Genomic DNA, 23458 nt, shown 5'->3' with positions numbered 1-23458 from the left:
CATTCTTAACATCATAAACCATGATTTTCTGATTCAAAATAGCCAATATCAATCTATTTCAGCTCACTAACACTTTTCAATTTTGATGCATTCCACTGCATTTTTGATGACTGCCAATTTTCTTAGTTTCATACTTTGCACATTCCAAATCCTGATTAGCAGATTTTCGCAGCTGTCTTTCTCACGTTGGGTTGGTCAGGTTATATAAGTTGCAAATGAAGGTCCCACAGGCTTCACTCTCATTCGCTCCATTACTTCTCCACTTTGAGAAGGCAGCTCTTCATCAGTTGTATTTTGAGTGCCTCCTGGCCTGAGGGGCTTATCTTTGGGCACTATTTCTGGCAATGTTCCATTTCTATTCATTAGGCCTTCAGGATTTGACAATGTTTTGTTCCTATCCATCTGGTTTTCTGTGGCTAATTCCTCCTAAATAGAAAGCCTACTCCTTCATAGTCTATTCTTAGTGTGGAAGGAAGCGCTCTTAAAATCTGTTCCCTTTGAGTGACCCTGCTGGTGTTTGAAATACCAGTGACATAGTTTCCAGCATCACAGCTACACACAAGCTACCACATTTCGACAAACTGACAAGTGATGGCCCAAAACACCACTTCCCACTTAAAAAAAAGTTTTTTTCACCACTTCCCACTTAAAATACTTATGTTACAAAAAAAACCTTATATTTACTTGCTATTTTTATAAGCTCAATCCAATGAGAAGGGTACTTCTCAAGTTTATAATTGACACAGTACATCTTCTTCTTTGATACTATTTTGTCAGAATGTATAAAAAATTGGTTTTAGGTCAAGTTTTATTGAATGATTTAGAATTGTCAATTTCTAATACTTTGGGGGATCTAAAGTGATCTTTATTTTGTTGGTTTTCTTATATAATTCAAAAACGAATATTCATTTTACTTACATTTTTATGATAATGAAATGAAATGTAGTTTATAAGTTTAACACCCCTTTGAAAACTAATGTGTAATATATGGAGTATAAATGCTAATTAAAAAACCAAACTCACTACCATTGAGTCAATGTTGACTCATAGTAGAATGCCCAATCTTTCTTCCATGGAGCTGGTGGTGGTTTTGAACCGGTGACCATACAGATCACAGGCCAATGCAAAACCACTACATCACCAGGGCTCCTATAAATCCAGAAGAGACCTTTTAATATACTCTCTTCAACTTTCAGATTTGTTTCCTTTAGAATTTTATTACTTCATGAGCTAAAAATATATACAGATCCTCCAACAGAGGAAAATAAATTCCATGCCAAACTTAAATATTTCACATAAACCCAGTGCTACTTTTTCATGTAAGTATTCTGAAACATTCTCATTACTCCAAAATGAACCTTCTCTTCCACTGTGCAGTATTCGAGGTCTCACTCCCTGCAAGCTCTGGGAAATCACCAGTCTGTTGTTTTCTGTTTCTCGGGAGTCGGAAAATTTTGAAGACAAAAAGCCCGTTCTAGATCAACTGTTATCAAAGTCACTTAGCAACAGATGATATAAAACGTTCTTCTTACATCAATGAAGGCTTCATTTTGAAGTCAGTCTGCTAAACTTTTAAAATGCTCAACTTTAAAAAATCATTCTGTATTGAACTAAAATCTGCTTTCTGGGCAAACTTCCATTTATGTCTAGTTCTACTTGGATAAGTCATCCTTTCTAATATTTCAAGGTTATTTTCTACAAGTGCCCCATGATAAGAAAACGGAAAGAAAAAAAGTCCAATATTCTTGACCCGCTCTTTAAAAAGCATGGTTTCCAACATCTTCAAAATCATACACCTACATGATACTGATTTGCTACAATCTCAAAGTATACCACTTAGATAAAGCCTATTCACCTATCCGTAATGTAAGCAGACTAGATAACACTACTACTGTTTACTCTCTTAGGAAATTAGAATTTCGGTAATTGAGACAAATAATGCATTCCTCATTTCCCTAATAGACAACAAAACACAATGACTTAGTGGAGGTTTAAGCAAAAACTTAATGGCTAATTACCATGAAATTAGTAATCTATCCAATTCCCTACTCTCAAAGTTAATTTTGGTGTGTTTTTAAAGCAACATAGCTTTCTGTTATTACATTTTTATTGGTATCTAACCCACAAATTATACAATTCAGTATAAAACAATATAATTTACTTCTCAGATTCCACACTTTATTTTCTGATTCATTCAAGCCATCAAAATATTGACCAGATATATAACAAAGACATATATTTGTCAAAAGATACAAGGTCTCTTAGAAGCAAGGTTGGAAACCAAATTCCGTGCATTTTTTTACTATCAATTTAATGTTTTTAATAACTTGAAATTTAAATGTACATATAAAGACTAAAGGAAAAGAACTTACTTGTTCCTTCTATAAGCAGTTCTTGTCCATGGCTACCCAAAAGTGTACGAGAAAGAAAAGGTGCAAAATCCACAAAAATCTCTCGCAGAAGAGGTGCCGCCTTTTCCAGAGCATGTTCAAGTCTCTCGGTAATACTAATTGAAAGGAGATAAATAGTTAAAGCAATTGGCTGCTAACCCACGATCAGTGCTTCAAACTCAATGGGAAAAGTTGTGGCAGTCGGCTTCATAATGATTTACTGCCCTGGAATCCCTAAGGGTCAGTTCGACTCTTTACAGGGTTGCTATAGCCAGAATCAACTTAATGGCAATGGGTATAGACACGTGTCCTGGAACTATCAGCTGGCAAAACAGTGGAAGTATAGGGTGTCATTAACAATCTCTTACCATAGAATAACTTCAGTAATGTACCTCCCTATGTAACACAGAATAGCTTGAGTTGTTTGTTTTTTTAAATATATCTCAAAGAACCAGGATCTCTTATCCATGGAGGGCATCACAACTACTGTGCCACATGTATGGAATGCTATGGATGTTTAATTTTCAGTAAGAAAAATTTCCAACACTTCGGTCACTAAGACTCAAATGTTAAAAATGCTTCATAGCATCCGAAACTAGAATTTGAAGTGCATAATTCACATCAAGCAACATAAATGTGGCCATTAGATTTTGTGTCAGCTTGTACCTGTGTGACAGTGTAGGGGTGGAGTCCTACCAATCCATGAGGTCACAGTCTGATGATGCCTGTTTTGGTGGTGGTAGTGGGGCCTGTGGTCCTTTGTCTTCCACCTTGCTGGAACACTGTGTCTGCATCCAAGTGCCGCACCATGAGGGTCACTGACTGTGGTAGTTACATAATCGTATCAACGTGAGGTTATTAAGAATGAGGGGGTGGAGTCTAGCTTTTCAAACAGGACACAGCCTGATGATGCTTCCTTGTGGGCGTGAGCTTCTCAGGATTCTGGGAACTTCTCCTCCTCCCTGGAGGTGGGACACAGTTTGTCTTTGTCTTCCTGTTAGCAAGCCACATGGAGCCACCCTGAAGGCAGCCAGAGCCCTGAAAATGTTTCCACCACCATTGGATCCACAAGACTTTTCACTCACCAGCCTGTGATCTTCCTGCATTTGGCATCATTGCAAGTAGCTGCGTGGGTCTGAAGAGGAATTTATGGGCTAGTATTGAACATGGGGGCTAATATCAGACTTATGGACTTGATGCAGAATGGGCTGGAATGTTTTCTCATATACAATTGCTCTAGGATATAAAGATCTCTTTTACACACATATGAGTGTCTCTGGTTTTGTTTCTCTAGTCAACCCGGACTAACACTTTTACCATGGGAGCCAACCTCTGAGCTATCTGTATCCTGCCATGTTTCCACAGATCTTGGAGCCACATGACTCTGCACCTACCAGCCTGTGATCTCCCTGCTTTGAGTTTCATCTTTTTATGATATCAGTCTGAAGCTACTTGAGTCTGGAGAGGGCTCTGCTAGCATCAGCCCAATGGACTTGAGTTGAACTGAGCTGTGATGCCTTCTTGATATAAGATTATTTGACATAAAGCCCTTTCTCATACATATATGACTGTCACTGGCTTTCTCTCGACTACCTTGTCCACACAGTAAACAACAGGAAAATGTATCTATAATACAGCATCACTGAAGCTTTGGTTGATTGGCCTTCGGCCACTATCACAGAAACTCTACAAAAGTGGAACTCCAATGATGATGGCAACATATGTATCAAATTGCTTGACACATGGATGTATGTATGGGTTGTGATAAAAGCTATAAGAAGCCCCAATAAAATGATAAAAAATAAAGATAATTAATTTGTTCCCTTAAAAAAAAGTGGAACTCCAAACCACAAGCTATTAATTTATAATCATTTGAAATAAAAGCTATATGTAACGGTGTGACTAAAATATTTGTTAAATACATAGCATTTATAATTTATCACAAATTGACACCTGGTTCATCATCTTCCAAAGAAAAGAAACTCTTAACATATTCCAAACCCTTTAAGTGTCATTTATGTTGAGAAAGAGAAAGAAGAAGAAAAGCAATGTAGGCAGGTTAAAAGGGTCATCAAGAGGAATAAATCACAAATATCTGATTTAGCAGCGTTTACCTCATATTTGAAACTGGGTCTTGTGGAACTGAACCAACTGCTGGGACTGTGGGTAGTTTTGCTTGAGATGACCGACTACCTATGAAAGAAAAGTGTCTATTACTGCTTCAGTAACACTGGCATCTAACAATTAAGAAAGAGTTCCTGAACTCTTTCTTATACAAATTAAAAGTGTAATGACCACTGCAAGCAATCTTTACATGTAGGAGCTGAAAAGGCAAAAGTAAATTCTGACTCACTTAAGTAGGTTCAGTAGTCCCTTCTATTCAGCATCAAACTTTAATGACTTTACAAGTATTAAATTTTTTAAATCAAGGCAAAAAACAGAAATAGCTATTTATAAATTTAGCCTCGGATAATTATGGCTCCATCACCATGAAAACAAGTCTCTACTTAGGCATCAAATAACTTCTGTCACATCCCAACCGCTCCTGAGACCAGTGTGGAAAACATAATCCAATGCATAGCTGAGGGGGCCTCTAAATGACTTAAGGGGAATTTATTACTTACTCATTTGTGCCCTCACTGCAATTAGTGCATAACCTTTTGTTGCATTTTTCATATTATGATCAATAGAATTTTAAAATGTTTTCTTTCTACTATATTGCCCTCTTTAATATCAGAGCCCTCATCTTTCTCAGGTATCTAAACCTTGAGCCTAGGAAAACCTGCTACAATAAGAGGTCTACAACTAATACTTGTTACAGAATATTAAGCATGCCATATATACTCGTGGATAAGCTGAGTTTTTCAGCATGTTTTTAGTGCAGTTTTTGTGGTAAAATCAGGTGCCATGGCTGATATTCGGATCAGTTTATACTCGAGGATATACGGTGCTTTTCTCCATATTTTCAGAGGCTAATCTTCCCACGTGGCATACACAGCCTTCTCCATTTCCTACCACCTTTTATCTTTATATTTGTTCAAACTACAGCATAAAAGCAATTTCAACAAAGATATCCTATTTCACCCATTGCAATCAATACTTATAATTACCCCTATAGATTCTTATCCCTATATATCATATATTCATAGGGCATATATTTACCCATATATAACCCTGTATTGTTAAATCATGAATTAATTCAACCTCTTGCTAAAGTATAAAATTTTGAAACTATTTTGTCCGATGTACCATCATCATTATGTTCTCAATAAATAACTGTGCTAATAAATTTTACCTGGCAAGAGAAAATTAGTCACAAGAAAATTAGCATTGACAAATATAATGAATAATGAAAGACTGCACGTGTGTGTTGGTGGTGGGAGTGCAGGTGGATGAATAGGAACTGAAACAGCCTATGACAAATATAGAACGTGAATTTGGGGGACAATTGAAGAGTTCTAAACAGCTTAAAGAAGTCAGCGAAAAAAGTAAAGTTTCTCTGTAAGATTCAAGAAATATAGTGATAGAAAGATCATTCAATTTAAGCTACGGATTTAAGCTAAAGATATAAAAGAGACATTTCTTTGTAAAACCAATGTTTAATTAAAATGAGATGTAGTCAATTACTTAAGATGGCCCTTTTAGCCACAACCCCCTTTTGTGTAAATGTAAATTCTGGTCTCCATATATTATAATTTCTGTGTAATATGAAATCTACCCACCATGCCTACGGTTTTAATCTCATTGTGGAGAGAGTTCTCTGTTCAGGATTAAAGTGTGATGATCCTTAAGTCGGCACCTCACTGGAGAATGTGACATAAATCACTACCCCTTGAGGGTATGGTCTTCTAAGAGACAAAAACTGCATCTCCACCAACGCAAGCCCTTGTATGACCTTTGTTTCCTGACTGTTTTCCTTGCCCTACATGCTCATCAACTCCGAGGACTTGAGGATTATCACCGGAGCTGGATTCAACAGCTTACTCAGCTTTGTGGACGAGGAGGCTCCTCTAGACACACGTGGGGCTACCCCCGCCCTGAAACTGGAACCAACCCTCATCCCCCCAGAGCTGTGCATTTAAAAAACATTTTAAGGCTTTTTTATAAAACCTTTCCACCATTATACTCAATACATTTGTCAAATCTTGCAATTCCATTTTTGGAAACATTTTTCACACTCATCTGTTTGGATGACTGACAGCACCTCCTCGTTTTTTCTATTCACCTCTTCTATATTGTCAAATCCCTGTCCTTTCATGTCCCTCTTCATTCACAGAAACAAAAAAGAAGTTGCACAGAGAAAGGACAGGTGAGTAAGGTGTGTAGGGCAATAGAGGCATGCTGGGTTGTTTTCTTTTTACCAAAAACTGGCACATTGAGATAGCTACATAAGCAGATGCATTGTCGTGGTGACAAAACCAGTCCCCCATCTGCCACAAATCAGGCCTTTTTGGTTATATGCATTAGGTAATCTTTTCAGAACCTCTAAAGAGAAAGCTTGATTAACAGTCAGACTTGGTGGAGCAAACTCTATCTGTACTACATGTAACATTTTCATCCATTTGGGAAGTTGACGGACATCCAGAACAAGTCTGCCATCAGTTGATATTTCACCCTTTTGGAAACAAGAAAACAGCTCGTACACTTGAGTTGTTCCCGTAGTGCTGTCCTTGTAAGCTGTGCTCAACATCACAACAGTTTCTGCAGCACTTTTCCCAAGCAGGAAACAGAATTTCACAGTTCTCTTAAATTGGCCATCACAAAAAAAAATAAAAACAAGGTTCAAGTGAAACTGCTTTTACAAAAAAACTTACTGTGACCAGGAAAAAAAACCTTCCCAGGCAATGCCCGAGGGTGCACTAAGTCAGAGAGAGTTGGTCGATGCTTGCCTAAAAAAAAAAATGCATACTCCGAAAGCTCTGCTCCGTCCAGCACAATTGTGTTGTTTGGTTTGGTTTGGTTTGGTTTGGTTTGGTTTGGTATACCCTCGTATGTCTGAGCTTTTGATTTAGGACTTGACAGAAACTGCAACCTCATGAAACATTTCCTTAAAGTTCTGTGAGTTCTATGAGGTGTCCCATAGAGCTACAGATCCTAGAGATGAAACATCCTGAAAAAGCTGGACATTTGGCACATATTTAATCTCCAACTGCTTTGGACTAGTCTGGTACTAATTATTCTATAAGGAATTATTCCCATAAAGAAGCTAGAAAAAGTTTGGCCACCTACAGTGTCAAGTTCCTCTCTATGACACACACAGAGGGGAGGTGCTGTAAACACCTGGAGGGTTTAGGTACAGGTGTGTAGACCTTGCCTGCAGCTCAATGTGCCAGTCGAATTCCAGAACCCTTTTCAACGTCTGAAAGCAGTATCTAAACACAAATTGAAATTCCATCACAAAATCTAGAGCTCTAAGCTAAAAAAAAGTAGCAAATGCAAAACAAAAACAAAACTAAAAAGAAAGCTAGTAAACTAAGAGGAAAGGGGCTCAAGGGATCCCAGAATCTATACATTAACATAGGCCTGACATTCATACTCTGTTCTTTGGGGATGATTATGATGGGAGCGCTTCTGGGGACTAAATGGAATAAGCAGAAAGATTATAAAATTACTTAACTAGTATATAGAGACATAAGGGAAACAGATAAGGAAAAAGCAGCCCCTGGTATCCAGGAATTGGCCTTGTTCAATGAGCAAGGTGTGGGTTCTTAGGCACTGGCTTGAAACCTAGAGCTAGGTCTTGGTATTTCTTGTTGGATATAAAAAAAAAATCCCCATAAAACATCAGTACGTCATTCTATAACCATGATGAATCAAGATAAAAACAATACGATTCTGCAATCATGTCTGAGGATAGACACAAATAACTGTTGTCAGAGTAACACATGCAGTCACACATTCAGAGTCACACAATCCCAATTGTACGAGTCACTGCCGCATCTTTAAGTCTAAGAAACCTGTTAGCCTACCCCAAGGTTCTCCACAGTGTACAAACATCCTCCCGAAAAGAGCAGCACATCAGCTGGGCTAACCAAAAGTGTGTTCCCGGTGGCCTTCAGGTGTAGGACATTGACAGAGACTTCAGATCATATGAAGTCAGGCAGAGAAAGAATTGGGGAAAAAATTTGAGAATTAAAAAACAAAACAAAAAAAAAACACAGGAGTAAGGGGGAACTGATCACAATAATCGATGTATGGCCCCCTCCCAGGGAGACGGACAGCAGAAGAGTGGGTGAAGAGAGACAGTGGTTGGTGTAAGACCAGAAAAAAAAAGAAATATTTATAAATTATCAAAAGGACATGGAGGAGGGAGGGAGGGGAGGGAGCAAAAAATGAGGAGTTGATGCCAAGGGCTCGAGAAAGAAAATATTTTGAAAAAGATGATGACAACATATGTACAGATGCGTTTGACACAACAGATATATGTCTAGATTGTGATAAGAGCTGTTAAGATACCCCAATAAAATAAAATAATTTTTTTAATTTTTTAAAAGCCAAAGTAAAAAACAACAACAACAAACAAGCAACAGAGACAAAAAGAAAAATCAAAAAGTGGTCAAAGGATTTTAAAAGATGATTTCACCCAAGAACATATACATGTGGCCAATGAACATGTGAAAAGATGCTCAAAATCGCTAGTCATTAAAGCAATAAAAATACATCAAATGATTTTAATTATACAAATGAACATATACAGATCTAACAAGATTAATATATCCAAGAGAGATAAACCCTTCAGAAACAGTAACAGGAGTAATGGTTCTCTGAGGGTACGGGAAGAGGCGGGAGAAGGGGACTGATAGCAATGCTGACTCTATAACCCCATTCTAGGGGAATGGATAACAGAACTGTAGATGAATGGACACATTGGATGATGTTAAGATATGGAAAAAATAAAATAATAATATAATAAGGGTGCTGGGGGAGCAGGGTGGGGGAAGGAAGGGGATAAAGGGGAACTGATATCAAAGAGTTTAAGAAGAAAGATAATGTTTTGAAACTAATGATGATACTAATTGTACAATTATGCTTGATCTAATTGAATTGTGGATCATTATAATCTCTGTAAGAGCTCCCAATAAAAAAAATTTTTTTAAAGATACAAATGAAAAGAGTCAAATTCAATACCACTAGCGAATTTGGGGTCCATGGATTACACAGCAACTACTAACCAAGCCACTGATGGAAAGGTTTGCAGTGGAAAGCCATCCAGGGAGATGCCTTGGCATTAAGATCTGGTGATCTTTCTGTAAAGCGACATCCTTAAAAACCCTACGGAGCACAGTTCAATTTTATTCAGAGAGATAATATGAATCACAATGGATTTAATCTAAATGGTTTGGTTTGTTTTTTTCAGAAATTAATACAACTCAACAGCCCATACTATGTTTTAAAAGTATTATAATCCCCTTCAAAATAATCTCAGTGAAGAGATCTATAAAAAATGGTCAATGTAGCAGCAATTAGCATCCTTAGCAAATAAACAAACTGCAGCTTTGGGAAAGGAGCAAGTTTGAGTCCAGGGCAGGAAATGAAGATTCAAGTGGCACATGTTATTCCAGACAGAAAATAGGTTTCCAAACATCAATGGAGTTTCGTTTTGTTTTTTAAAGATCAATAAAGTTAAAGTGGCTTACGCTGTCCAAGAATGAAAAGAAATTTTTAAAAGAACATCGGAAAGGACACAGCCGCATTGAAAGGAAATCCACCAAATACAAATACACTAAATCCAAGATACAAAAACTGAAACCTAACCATCTTACATGGCCAACTTAGAAAGATGCTAGGGGAGAAACTCTTGTTTTCTCTCATTTAGAATTTCAAGTTCACTTTTTTTGTTTTTTCAGATCTATATTTATTTATTTAATCATTTTATTGGGGGCTAATACAACTCATCACAATCCATACACACATCAATTGTGTAAAGCACATTTGTACATTCATTACCCTCATCATTCTCAAAACATTTGCTCTCCACTTAAGCCCCTGGCATCAGGTCCTCATTTTTTCCCTTCCCTGCCCGCTCCCCTCTCCCTCATGAACTCTTGATAATTTATAAATTATTATTTTGTCATATCTTACACTGTCCAACGTATCCCTTCACCCACTTTTCTGTTGCCTGTCCCCCAGAGAGAAGGTTATATGTAGATCCTTCTAATCAGTTCCCCCTCTCTACCCTACCCTCCCTCCACCCTCCCGGTATCGCCACTCTCACCACTGGTCCTGAAGGGATCATCAGCTGTCCTGGATTTCCTGTGTTTCCACTTCCTATCTGTACCAGTGTACATTCTCTGGTCTAGCCAGATTTGTAAGGTAGAATTGGGATCATGATAACAAGTGGGGATGAAACATTTAGGGACTAGAGGAAAGTTGTATGTTTCATCGTTGCTACACTGCACCCTGACTGGCTTGTCTCCTCCCCGTGACCCTTCTGCAACGAGATGTCAGGTCGCCTACAGATGGGCTTTGGGTCTCCACTCCACATTCCCCCTCACTCACAATGATAAGGTTTTTTGGTTTTTTTTGATGCCTGATACCTCATCCCTTCAACACCCCATGATCACACAGGCTGGTGTGCTTTTTCCATGTGGGCTTTGATGCTTCTGAGCTAGATGGCTGCTTGTTTACCTTCAAGCCTTTACGACCCCAGAACGTGTATCTTTTGATAGCTGGGCGCCATCAGCTTTCTTCACCACATTTGCTTATGCACCCATTTGTCTTCAGCGATCGTGTCAGGTAGGTGAGCATCATGGATTGCCAATTTAATAGAACAAAGCATTCTTGTATTGAGGGAGTATCAAGTTCACTTTTTAAATAGACACATTTTGAATAGTCTTAGGCTTACAGAAAAATTATACCAAAAATATAGAAAGCATCCAAACTATTTAAATTAACACGGCAGGGAAAACCCAAGGATTTACCATGCCTTTATCATAAGACCCATACCACTAGGTAACAAAATGTCAAAATAGGAGCTTCTCTATGTAAAAATATACCAACAAACAAATCAAGTCAGGATGGTAACATTCACGATCATGGTTTTGCTACCCTCAATGATGTAACAATCAAAGCAGAGCGTTCAACTGTCACAAATACAAAAAGAAAGAAACCAGACATGCAGCTCTTGATAAAGAGTACAATCCCATCTATGAACATCACCATCTATGAAGTCGTTTTTGCTGAAATTTTACATCTTAATCGGCAAAGTCCGTGAAGTAGTGCTATTTATTCATTAGAGAATTTCCTGCAATGCTAGAAATATTCTATTCTATTCTATATCTGTGCTGTTCAACAGAATATCCACTAAGCTATGCATGGCTGCTGAGCACTTGATATATGGCTGATGCAATCAAGAAACTGCATTCTAAACTTTATTCCATTTTCATTCATTTATATAGCCACATGTCTCATGTAGCTACTGATATTGGGCAGTGCAGCTTCCAAAGAACACAGGATATTTAATACTTCATCGTGGGAATGCAATTATCCCTCCATATCTGCAGAGTACTGGTTCTAAGATCAAAATTTGTGGATGTTCTTATTTGCACAGGCCCCAAGCACATCCTCCATAAACTTTAAAGCATCCCTAGATCACTTATAATACAAAATACAGCGTCACTGCTATGTAAATTTACTTTGTTCTCCCTTTTAGCCTTTGAAGGAGTCCTTGATAACTTGTAAATTGTTATTTTGTCATAACTTACACGGTCCGATGTCTCCCTTCACCGACTTTTCTATTGTCCATCCCATCCCCTAGGGAGGAGGTTATATGTAAATCCTTGTAATCGGTTCCCCCTTTCTACCCCACCTTCCCTCCACCCTCCCAGTATAGGAGTACTGCAAGTAATTGGCCTCATCCTCCAAACTTTTAAATCCAAGGTTGATGAATGTACAAATATGGAGGACCTACTGTGTAAGATCCAATATGCTTAAGAGTAGAGATGGAAATTATCATGAAATTATCTTGAGTTGTGTAAACCAACCCTAATTTAAGCAAGTTAAATGCAAACTGTAAAAAATATTGTTTAAAGAGAAGTTCACTGTTTGCTCATAAAGCCATAACAAAAACATTTGTCTGGTACTATTCTAGAAACGTTTACTTCAAAAATTTTAAAAATATAGACCAGAAAAGATTTTTACAAAGCATTATTTTAAACTATGAAGAAACACTTCACCATTAAAAATAATTAATTAGCAGTAGTCACACTTTTTTAAAAAGATGAAACAAACTAATATATTTATCACAGTAATTTCACACCAGATTGTCCTTCAGTCCTACCAGTGAGAGAATGTATTTCAAAATACAAGCTCATCTTTTATCAATTAATATAAAAATCATTTACCACAAATGCATTCCTACAAATCTTTACATTAAAGACTTTAATGTAAAATCTTTACCAATCTTTATATCTCTTAGGAACTCCTAGGAGATTATGTCACATATAAAACTACAGAAGCTACTGCCAACATGTAGACTGACACTGTCTTATCTGTTCCTTATCGTCGTACTGATAAACTGGCTCCATCAAAATGACCTTTCTCCAGACATTTCCAGAGAACCAAAAAGAAAATGCAAATAGATCATCAGGGAGTAGCCAATTGCTTATTTAAGGCCCTTATGGGTATAAATAAATAATGTCCCGTAGGATAATGCATCATTAAAACAAATGCCAATATTTAATCCTTAAACACTATCTGCTCATTATTTTACATACCACTCTAGACCAGCTTAAATCTACAAAGGTTAGTCTGTATGACCAGTGAAAAGTGATCATTAAATAACTGACATGTACTAAAAGAATAAAGATAAGTCTCGGAGCCAAAATTTTAAATTAAACAGAGAATAAAATTTTATAGGAATCAAATATTTTCCCCATTTAAAAATAACTAATTTAAAAATGTGGATGGCCCTGATAAACAGATTAGAGTGTAATATCCTAGTAAGCAATAAAATTACTGAGTTTTGTAAATGACTATCACCTATCACATAGATAACTATATTTCATTCCTTTGGGGCTAGCATTAATTACTGGTATTGTTAGGTACGAAGAATAGGGCATGGGGCGTCCATTGCACATGCTCAGAGGTTCGAGCTTCTGGCCAGGAAGGGGTAGTACACCTAGGTGGGCGTTACACCTGGATTGGCCCATGTGGGCCAGGTGAATTCAATTCAACCAATGGGGTCGACCAGGATTGACGACCACGCCTCCCAGTGGAGGACCTGAAAACTCAAGTCTTGCAGTCACTTCTGCTTCTCAAGCTGCTCCTCAAAGGTGGTGCTGTGATCTCCTATGGCCTCAGGACGCCATGTGCAGTGGTGAAGTGCCCTGAGGTGCTTGTGTAAACCTGAAGCTTCTTTTACCTTTCATAATGTGTAGAGGGAGAGTGGGTTGAAAAGGGTCTACATGTGACTTCTTCCCTGGGGTACGGACAACATAAAAGTGGGCGAAGGGAGCCGTCGGACAGGGCAAGATATGACAAAATAATAATTTATAAATTATCAAGGGTTTATAAGGGAGGAGGGAGTAGGGAGGGAGGGGAAAAAAAGAGGACCTGATGCCGGGGGCTTAAGTGGAGAGCAAATGTTTTGAGAATGATGAGGGCAATGAATGTACAAGTGTGCTTTACACAACTGATGTATGTATGGGTTGGATAAGAGTTGTATGATCCCCTAATAAAACGATTAAAAAAAAAAGAAAACTCACTTGGATCATGAACCAGGCTTTGGCATGAATTCTTTCTCCCAGAGAGCCCGTGAGAGCCAGAGATCTAACGCTATATTTTAATATGCTTCACAACAAGGCAGAAAAACACGGAGGTATATTTGAAAGAATGTCATCTTACCAGGCCATATCATATTACAGTGAACCCTCGTTTATCGCGGTTAATCGGTTCTAGGCCCTACCGTGATAAATGAAATTCCACGAAGTAGGATTCCTTATTTGTAAATCAAATATTTTCGTAGTTAGAGCATAGAGGACATGAAAAAACACCCTTTAGTCGCCATTACACTCGTATTACCCAATTTATTAAACGAAAAAGGGAAAATACAGCAAAACATTTTGGACGTTACAATTATCTATTATTTATTATATTATTTATGGCATCAAGTGTGTACAGTATGAGCCAATCAGTGGCAGTAATGACAGAGCATGCGCTGTTACACAAAAACCGGGATAGAGTGAAGCCGCGGAAGTTGAAGCGCGAAGTGGCGAGGGTTCACTGTATATCTCCAGCTATAAATCTTTGGTGATGAGGAACTTGGAAATTTCTAAGTGTTGATGTATTCACTGAAACTGTTTTCTCGTGAACTTTTCTTTGAAAACATGAGCAGAGAGGTTTACCCTGTTCTTTGATGTATATCATTCACCACTTACTAAGACGACTTGCTGTGGGATACAAAAGGGTTTTCCCCCAGGTTGTCCCCCATATTGTATGCCAGGCCTAGGACTCTGCCTGCTAATATATGGTGGTGACTATACACTAGGAGGTCAGCTGCTCAGAGGTTATAGCCCTCAGGGTATCAGCCATGTAGAGCAATCAGACCCTATGGTCTGTCCCGTGCTATGTGAGGCCCACTCCCTGATAATATGGATAGTGGATTGATTCCCTGATGGAGAGCCCAGAGACAAGGTCAAGCCAACTCAAGGATGACCAATGTTAGGCTGCCACCTTGAATCTAGGATCCACCTATCTTGTCACATGTCCACCCCTAATACCTCTCCTTTCTACTGTATGTAACACCCCTAGCTCATCGTCTTCCTATCCCACGTATGCCTATTGGACAGCCCCTTCCTGTTACATATGTGGTTCTCTATAATTAGGGGGGCTTGCATGCCCTCTAAGTGTATATAAGCCTTGGTTAGAACTATATTCTCACTCTCTGCACAGACCTGGCTGCTAAGATCATGGCCCTTCCGGAGGTGAGCATGCTACCATGAAATGTGTCTGACTCCATTATTTTACTCACCTATTTTCTATGACTTTACTGTAAGCTTTATATTATTATAGCCGTACATTTGTGCCTACAGACCCTTCGGTTGTAAGAGGCTGGTTTCCTCTGACAACTTGCCATTACAGCTACTGTACTTGTCTATAGATAAAACACTGAACGTCTTTCAACTCCAAATCTGAGATTTGTATATTCAACAGAACCCTAGTTGTACTGTGGCTAATCAAAAGGTCAGCAGTTAGAAACCACTATTCCATGGGTGAAAGATTTGGCAATCAGCTGCTATAAAGATAGAGCACAGCAAAATGGGGCAGTTCTGTTAGGCAGTTCTCCACTGGCTATGCGGTTGAGAGAGAGTCAAAATTCACTCAAGAGTTCAGAGTCATCTATCTGATTCCAACTCACAGTGACCCTATGCAACTCAATGGCAGTGGGTTTTGTAAAATAAAACAAAAATACAAATTATAGTTTTGATAATGTTTTCAAACACAAATGTACAAATCCACAAATTTTCTACTAAAATATAAAATTATCTGGGAGATAATATTTTAACAAAGATTACATATACTTAATTTGACCTCATATATTTTAACATCACATAAAGTAGAAACCTTTAATTTTGGTGTACTTAAGAATCTATCCTAGATTTTTTTATAGCAAAAATTTCATGTGGTTTAAACTTTTGTGCTATTAAACTCATGTTATAGTCTTCCAATGAAATTTTTATTTTTAATAAAGTTATGTACTATCAAGTTAATGTTTTATTAGCCAAGTTTATTCCTTTTTGTTGATTCATCATAAAATTCAGAAATGTGGTTTGTTGTTTTGGTTATATAAACTGAAACTAGAGAGTAATAAAAACAAGAGGAAAAGATCAAAAATGACTACATTTTGAATGAGAAGTTAATGAGAAATTCACTATTACGGAATATAAAAGGTAGCATATAAGCACCACTGGGTGGAAATTTTGTCCCTTTCACCACAGGGGCTAATCGAGGAAGCAAGCAGACGATACAGAAATAGGCTTTAGATAAGAGTACATGTGTAGGGATTTGGATAACTAACCAAATCTGAATTACCAAATTGCTTCTTCTCTTTAAAAAACAAAAACCAGGGATATCAGAGTATACAGGAACAGTCTGAAAGAAGAAACATCTGGTAGAGGGCTGCACTCATTGTCCTTTACATTTTCTCACGAAGATGGAGATAAGGCAGACTAAAACTATGTCTACTACCTTTGCAGTTTTCATTTCCAGAGGGAAAATACATGACTACTAAGAGAATTTGAAATAAACACTGATATTATATTTCAAACGTAAAAAATGCCAAAAATCCCCAAACATGGAGAAAGAGAGAATGTGATAATACATTGTCTTGCTTTGTTTTCTCAATGTACAAGGGGATTCAAAAAGTTTGTGGAAACTTTTCATTACCTTTAATTCCTTTTTTTTCTTCATGAACATTTACAAACCCTCTCACATAAAAAGAATAAATTGACATAGTAATGATTATGATACATTTTTTTCAATAAATCTACCATTAGAATTTTGTCATCTTTAAATGCTATAAAATCTCTAAGAAAATAATTGCACTTAAAATTCCCAAAAAATTTTTTTCTATTAGCAAAATAAAATAGCTTAGAGGGGGAAAAGACAACAAAATTATCAATAATGCATTTTTCAATGTTACCAATGTACTAAACTTTACCAAAATTGGTCCTGAATGTTTGTCTGTTTACATCACTGACAACTTACCAGGTGACTCTCCTCCGACATCTAAGGGCTGGGCAGGGTCTACTGAAGAGACCACACTGACAGCATTGGTGGGCATACTTGAACTTGGTGTGGGAGACAAGACTGACGATTTTTTTGTTGCAATTATGACACTTCTGTAATGAAAAAGGAAAATAAATTTTTAAAAATACAAATGATCACTCAGGTTAATTAATTATATGCACTTCCCAACAGAAAACAGAAATAAATTTCTTTTTCAAACTTTCTTTTCTCTATTACAACATACAATTTAAAATTTGTGGAATATTCTCAATTGAAGATCAATGATCAATTATCATCATTTCAAGTTTTAGAATGAAGACAATACACTTTGATACAAATTTTTTTTTTTCATTTGGAACTGTCTTTGTTCAACTTAAACTGTGTATAACCAAAGAGTTGTGTGTATATATGTGTGTGACTACATACACACACACACACACACACATATTGATGTGAAACATTGTAGCACTCAAGTGGAAAAACAATTAACTTTTTCTTAATCTCAGATTTGAAATAGAAAATCCAATATTTATCTAAAATATTTAAAGGAATTCTAACATGAAATCATAAAAACTTAGAAATCCTATAAAGCAACAATACCGATATTAAAAATTTTAAAACATGTATACAACCCAAATCTTTCAGTAACTTCACAAAAATGATATTTTTTGAAAGATACTATATAGAAAAACAATGCATAAGTATAAAAACTACTAGAAGCAAAAGTATCAAATGAAAGTTGTACATCATATATATTATTCAAACACAGGTATTTATGAAATACCAATTTTCAATTAAAGTGTAATACTTTATGCCAAAATAGTACCTAAAAGACCTTGTTAGGCATACCTTAAAGACATTCTTAATTGAAGTTAGTCCCATAAACATGCAAAAAAAAACCTTAATGAGGTAAAGAGGACAGCTGATATATAATGCACTCCCACAGCAGTGCTTACTTTTAATTACCTGGTGTTAACCATAAGACTAAAGTCTTCAACATTCAATTTATTTAATCACATCTTTTGTTGACAATATTGTTTAACTGCAAGCAGCAAGTATTCCCTCAGCAGCTTTAAAGTATTCAGTTTCTAAATAAAGTTAGTTAGATACATGATCCGAATAAATATATTTAAAAATGAAAATTATGTATTTCTAACACTTTTAGAAAACTGTTTTCATTATTTCAGAAAGAGATAACACAATCCAAATGTGTTTCGTTTTACTCCAGTGCTTTATCACGTGAGGGCAAACAGTGTTGCCAATTAAATCAAGTTCTCTTGTGCTAGGAATGGTTTATTCAATGTACTTGGAGGTAGCTGGTGTCACATCATTATAAGGGTGACTGCCAATGTTAACTATATACTAAAAAATAGAAGCAACAGCCACCTGAGCCCCCAATCCAAAACTATGCGCTTAAATCATGGCAGCTTATATCAGATGAAGATTATTGACTTTAGAGAGAGTAGATATGACCTCTGAGTGTGTGTGTATGTGTAAGCTGCATGTGCATGCTCGAGGGGATGAGGGCAGGATAATTACTTTGGGCAAAAAATTGATGAACCCATTGTTTAAGAAAACCCTATTTCCCATTTACTTCTTTTGAGGGGGAGAGGGAGTGTTAAGACAGCAAAGTGCAGATATGGTGAATTTACACTCACATTTGATCACAAAAAAAAGGAAACAGCAATATCTAGTTTATACATATAATAGGTAAATACAGTAAGAGCAAAATAAAGGATAATATTTCAAAATGTAATACTGCTTTTTCTATATTTAAAATTTATGACACATACACACCTACCTTTTATGACCTAACAATTCGACCCCTAGCTATTTACCCAAGAAAATAGATATTCACAAAAACATTTGTCTAATAATGATCTTAGAAGCTTTACTTATGATAGCCCCCAAATGGTAAAAGCCCAGCTACCCTTCAAACAGGAAAATAAGCAAATGGTTTGGGGGAAGTGGCAAAAGAGCTCTCAAGAGTGCTTTTACCTTGTATGTTTACTTTAAAATAGTTTATTATATTTTTTGTAATGTTTAACAAAGTAAACAATTCAACAATTTTTTTCAACAATTTCTATACATAATATTCAAGGGTTGATTTTATCTCAGTGGGAGTTTTTGATTATAGAGGTTATCAGAATTTGTCAAAACTATCAAAAGTACACATAAGAGAAGTGTCTTTCATTTTATGTCTATTTTACAATAAAAGGAAAAAAGTATAAATCTCTAAACAGCTCTACACATTCAAGTGTTCTAGATGAAGTGTGCTGATGCCTACAACTTTGAAATGCATCCAAAAATAAATAACATTGACTGACAGAGGATGGACAGATGAAGTGTTATATAAAGAGATATAAAGCAAATGTAGTAAAGGGTTAAGTTTAGATTTTACAGTGAGGGGTACACTGCAATTATTTCAATTTCTCTGTATAAAGATTTTCATAATACAATGAGAAAACCAAATAAAAACCACACCAAGCTCACTGCTATGGAGTAGACGTGACTAATGGTTACCCTATAGCACCAGTTCTCAACAACCCTTGGATTGAATGACCCTTTCACAGGGGTCATAACAGTAGCAAAATTACAGTCATGAAGTAGCAAGGAAAATAATTTTATGGTTGAGGGTCACCACATCATGAGGAACTGTAAAGGATCTTGGTATTAGAAAGGTTGAGAACCACTGCCCTAAAACTGGCCCTATGGGTTTCTGAGACTAATTCTTTTTTTTCTTTACCTTGTGTAATTTTATTTTTTAAAATCATTTTATTAAAGGCTCATACAACTCTTATCACAATCCACACATACATCAACTATGTAAAGCACATTTGTACATTCATTGCCCTCATCATTCTCAAAACATCTGCTCTCCACTTCAAGGTCCTGGCATCAGCTCTATTCAATTCTAAGGCACAGAGCTAAAGTTATTTTCTGAAATTACTTGGTCAAACTGTCCTACAGATGGAGATGAGTGTGCAAACCGCCTCTGTGCCCAACTGTTTCCTCACATGAACTTCTTTTTGCCTAATTTACTGAGATATAATCCATACCTGATACAATTTAGCCATTTAACATACAGAATTAAATAATATTTGTTGTCAATTAGTTAATTCTGACTTAGCGTAATTAGGGACAAGTAGAACACCCCACAGGATTTCCAAGGCTGTTAAGTGGATGGTAGACAAGTTCTCTTTCTTTGGTCCTGTTAGGATGTTTTTGGGAAAAGGGCCCAATCAAAGCAATGGCTTACAAGAGGGATATGCTCAGCCAGTTTAATTCAAGGCTTAGAAGGTTATGTATGGTGACTCTTTGGGGAGCCTCCAAAGGGTAATATTTATTGATTTTCTTGAAGGACACAGAAAGATCATGAGGTTTATTATCAAGAAATTTTAAGAAAATGGAAACAGTAAAAAAAAAAAAAAAAGACAAGCTACACAAAAGAAAGTTCCCCCGTCACAACACACATGCTCATTCTTTGAGTAGCAAGGGCGGTCTTATGAGAATTTCAATGAGAAACATGAGCCCATTCAATGTACAGCCCTTACCTTACCCCTTCTGGCTTCATTCTTTCCCCAAACTCACAAAAGTCAATTCTGACTTGAACCTACCAATGTAATAGACTAGCACTGCTGATGTGGGTTTCCAAGGCTGTAAATCTTTACAGGAATAGAGAGCCTCATCTTACTCCCGCAGAGCAATTGGCGATTCCAACTGCTGACCTTGCAGCTAGCAGAGCTGAGTGTAATGCAACCAGGGCTCCTTAGAAACACCTCCTTCAGAAGTGTATAGACCTAAGCAGCAGACATATTGAGAAACAAGAGCTTCACGTTTTGATTTTATGTTTAATAAAAATACGGTTCTGTAGCAATATTTTTTTACTTACTCTAGCATTTTACAAATGAAAACAGCTTCATTATCTAGCTATATAATTCTAGATAAGAGCGAAAAAGGAACCCAGGAAACCATAAGTGGCAGCTCTACTCTGTCCTACAGGGTCACTATGATTCGAATCAGCACAATAGTAATGGGTTGGGTTTGGGGTTAGTGAAAGATACTTCCAAATCCACTGACAAATTCTAATACGTTACGAGGAACGCTCATAACACTGTATAGCGATAGTTCACATCAGAACACAGAAAACACAAACAGAAACTGAAAGGACTTCAAACAATAGGCAGTGTGGGTGTTATTTTCATTCCTTTCACAAACTATTTTCATAATTACAAAGTTAAGGAACAAAAGACTAAACTCTCCGACAAAAAGGACCTTTCGCCTATTGTGTAGACAATAGGAGTAAATCTAAAATGGCAAACATATATTGGTTGAAAAAAATAATATAGAATTTAAATACATATTTTAGTTCAGCCTGGTGGTGCTTACAGGGCCAGCGATAGACGGCTAACATCAAGGTCAGCAGTTCAAACCCAACAGACACTCTGTGGAAGACAGATGAGGCTTCTGTAAAGATATACAGCCTTGTAAACTGTATAGGGAGACGATGAGCCAGAGTCAACTGGATGGCAGTGAGCGGCTATATGCAAAGACTGAGCATCTCACATATAGTATAAAATACTTTGTTTGGAAAATGCAACACTCATTCAAGAAAACTTTGAACTAGATGGCAGGAATATGCTAGGGATATTTCTGACATTTGTCAGACGTATTTAGGAACCAAAGCTGAAATCATTTATCATATTTGAAAAACAAATATCTGGGTTTTTGATATGTCATAAATTTTCACAAAACCACTTCAATTTTCACCCCCAAGAATGTGGTAGACAGATAACCAGTGATGTAAGCTCATTTTCCAAACGTAAACTCAGAATCTTATTTCATTTAATATTTATAACCACTGAGTTAAGTGCTATCAGTTGTCATCCCCTTTTCATACGTGAGGAAAGGAGGTCAAGTAAAAACTGTGATCTTTATTTCTTTCCAACTACGGTGATTTTTTTGTTTTGTTTTGAAATTTTATTTATTAACAAATAGCAACAGTCCTTGAAACGACTGAGGCTCGGAAGTTCTATTTCAGTATTCTATCAGTTTCAAGCTGCTTCGTCATAAGCCTTCACAAAAATGCTATTTTATTTAATGTGCCAACAGTTCACTAAAGGAGGAAAAAAAACAAACTTCGTTCTAGCACTTGGTCCCTAAGGATCTAGCTGAAAAATCTGGCCAGCCCTTGAACTTTATCAAGATAAATCCCTGGCATGTACTAATCGCCAGAGAGGATCTTCAAATCAGATAAAAGCAAGAATTTGGGCATGGGAATGGACACAAACACCTTGCTGTTTACAGAGGTCCACAACCTGGCAGCCTTTCAGCAAGGCTTCACTCACAGAGCTGTTACTCTAAACGTTCCAGCTATAGCTTGGAAGTTGATAATTCTAAAGATATGAGGAGAGTTGTGATTTCTGACACAGCATTCCTGAGATAAACACATGATCTGAGGGATGCTTTGAAATTCCCAGAGATATCCCACTCTTCTACGGCTGCATGAAAATAGTCTTTCAAAAAGTGACTCTCGCTTTAACAAAAAGGAAGTGGGAAGGAGGGAACCGAGAAAATCACGTATCAGTTTGCTTGCCACCAAACAAAACGCTGAATGTATAGCAGGCAAGGAAGTTCCACAGAACAAACACAAAGTACATGCTAGCACCCAAGTTTAACTTTAGCTTTCCACTTCTATCAACCTCTTAAAATGTATCACCCAAGCAGAGTCCCAAATAAGTTACTCACCCAAAGCACTAAGGTATACATTTAATTTCTACACTATTTAAAAAGAAATACTAAAAAAAAATTCAATTTTGTTCCTGTTTTAAGAAATAGTATTCTTCAACTATATTAATAAAATATATCAAAATTAGAAATCTAGTCTCACTTAAATTTTCTTGATGACAACACAAAGTTAATATAAATACAAAGCGTAAAAATTGAGCAGCTGATAAAATACAACTGACCACTCATAATTCTTCCCAATCTCGTAAGTAAAACTGTGTTCATTAGCTGAGTTGTGCTTTGTTTAAATCCTTTTATTGGGGGTGCACACAACTCTTATCACAATCCATACATACATCAAATTGTATCAAGCATATTTGTACATTCGTTGCCATTATCATTCTCAAAATTTTTGCTCTCTGCTTAAACCCTTAGTATCAGCTCTTCATTTTTCTCCCTCCCTCCCTGCACCCCTCTGCCTCATGAACCCTTGATACTTTAGAAATTATTATTTTGTCATATCTTACACTGTCCAATGTCTCCCTTCACCCACTTTTCTGTTGTCAGTCCCCCAGGGAGGTTATATGTAGATCTTGTGATCGGTTCACCCTTTA

The 23458-nt window shown here is 36.8% G+C and overlaps 1 protein-coding gene across 1 annotated transcript in view; it reads right to left on the bottom strand.

Moving 5' to 3' along the window:
• The window catches only part of LRBA (LPS responsive beige-like anchor protein), a 752417-nt gene that overhangs the window by 524915 nt on the left and 204044 nt on the right, over positions 1-23458 (bottom strand). Inside the window, exons 29-31 of the mRNA XM_045295806.1 lie at positions 17097-17230; positions 4505-4583; positions 2373-2506 (exon numbers count right to left, since the gene is read on the bottom strand). Coding sequence (XP_045151741.1) covers positions 2373-2506; positions 4505-4583; positions 17097-17230 — 347 coding nt within the window. The remainder of the gene's footprint in view (positions 1-2372; positions 2507-4504; positions 4584-17096; positions 17231-23458) is intronic.

This window comes from Echinops telfairi, unplaced genomic scaffold (genome assembly GCF_000313985.2).
Source record: "Echinops telfairi isolate 266 unplaced genomic scaffold, ASM31398v2 ScPeMD7_5868;HRSCAF=6743_1, whole genome shotgun sequence".
NCBI lineage: Eukaryota > Metazoa > Chordata > Mammalia > Afrosoricida > Tenrecidae > Echinops > Echinops telfairi.
Note: the sequence above shows the minus strand (reverse complement) of the source record. Positions and strands in the feature narration are given on the sequence as shown.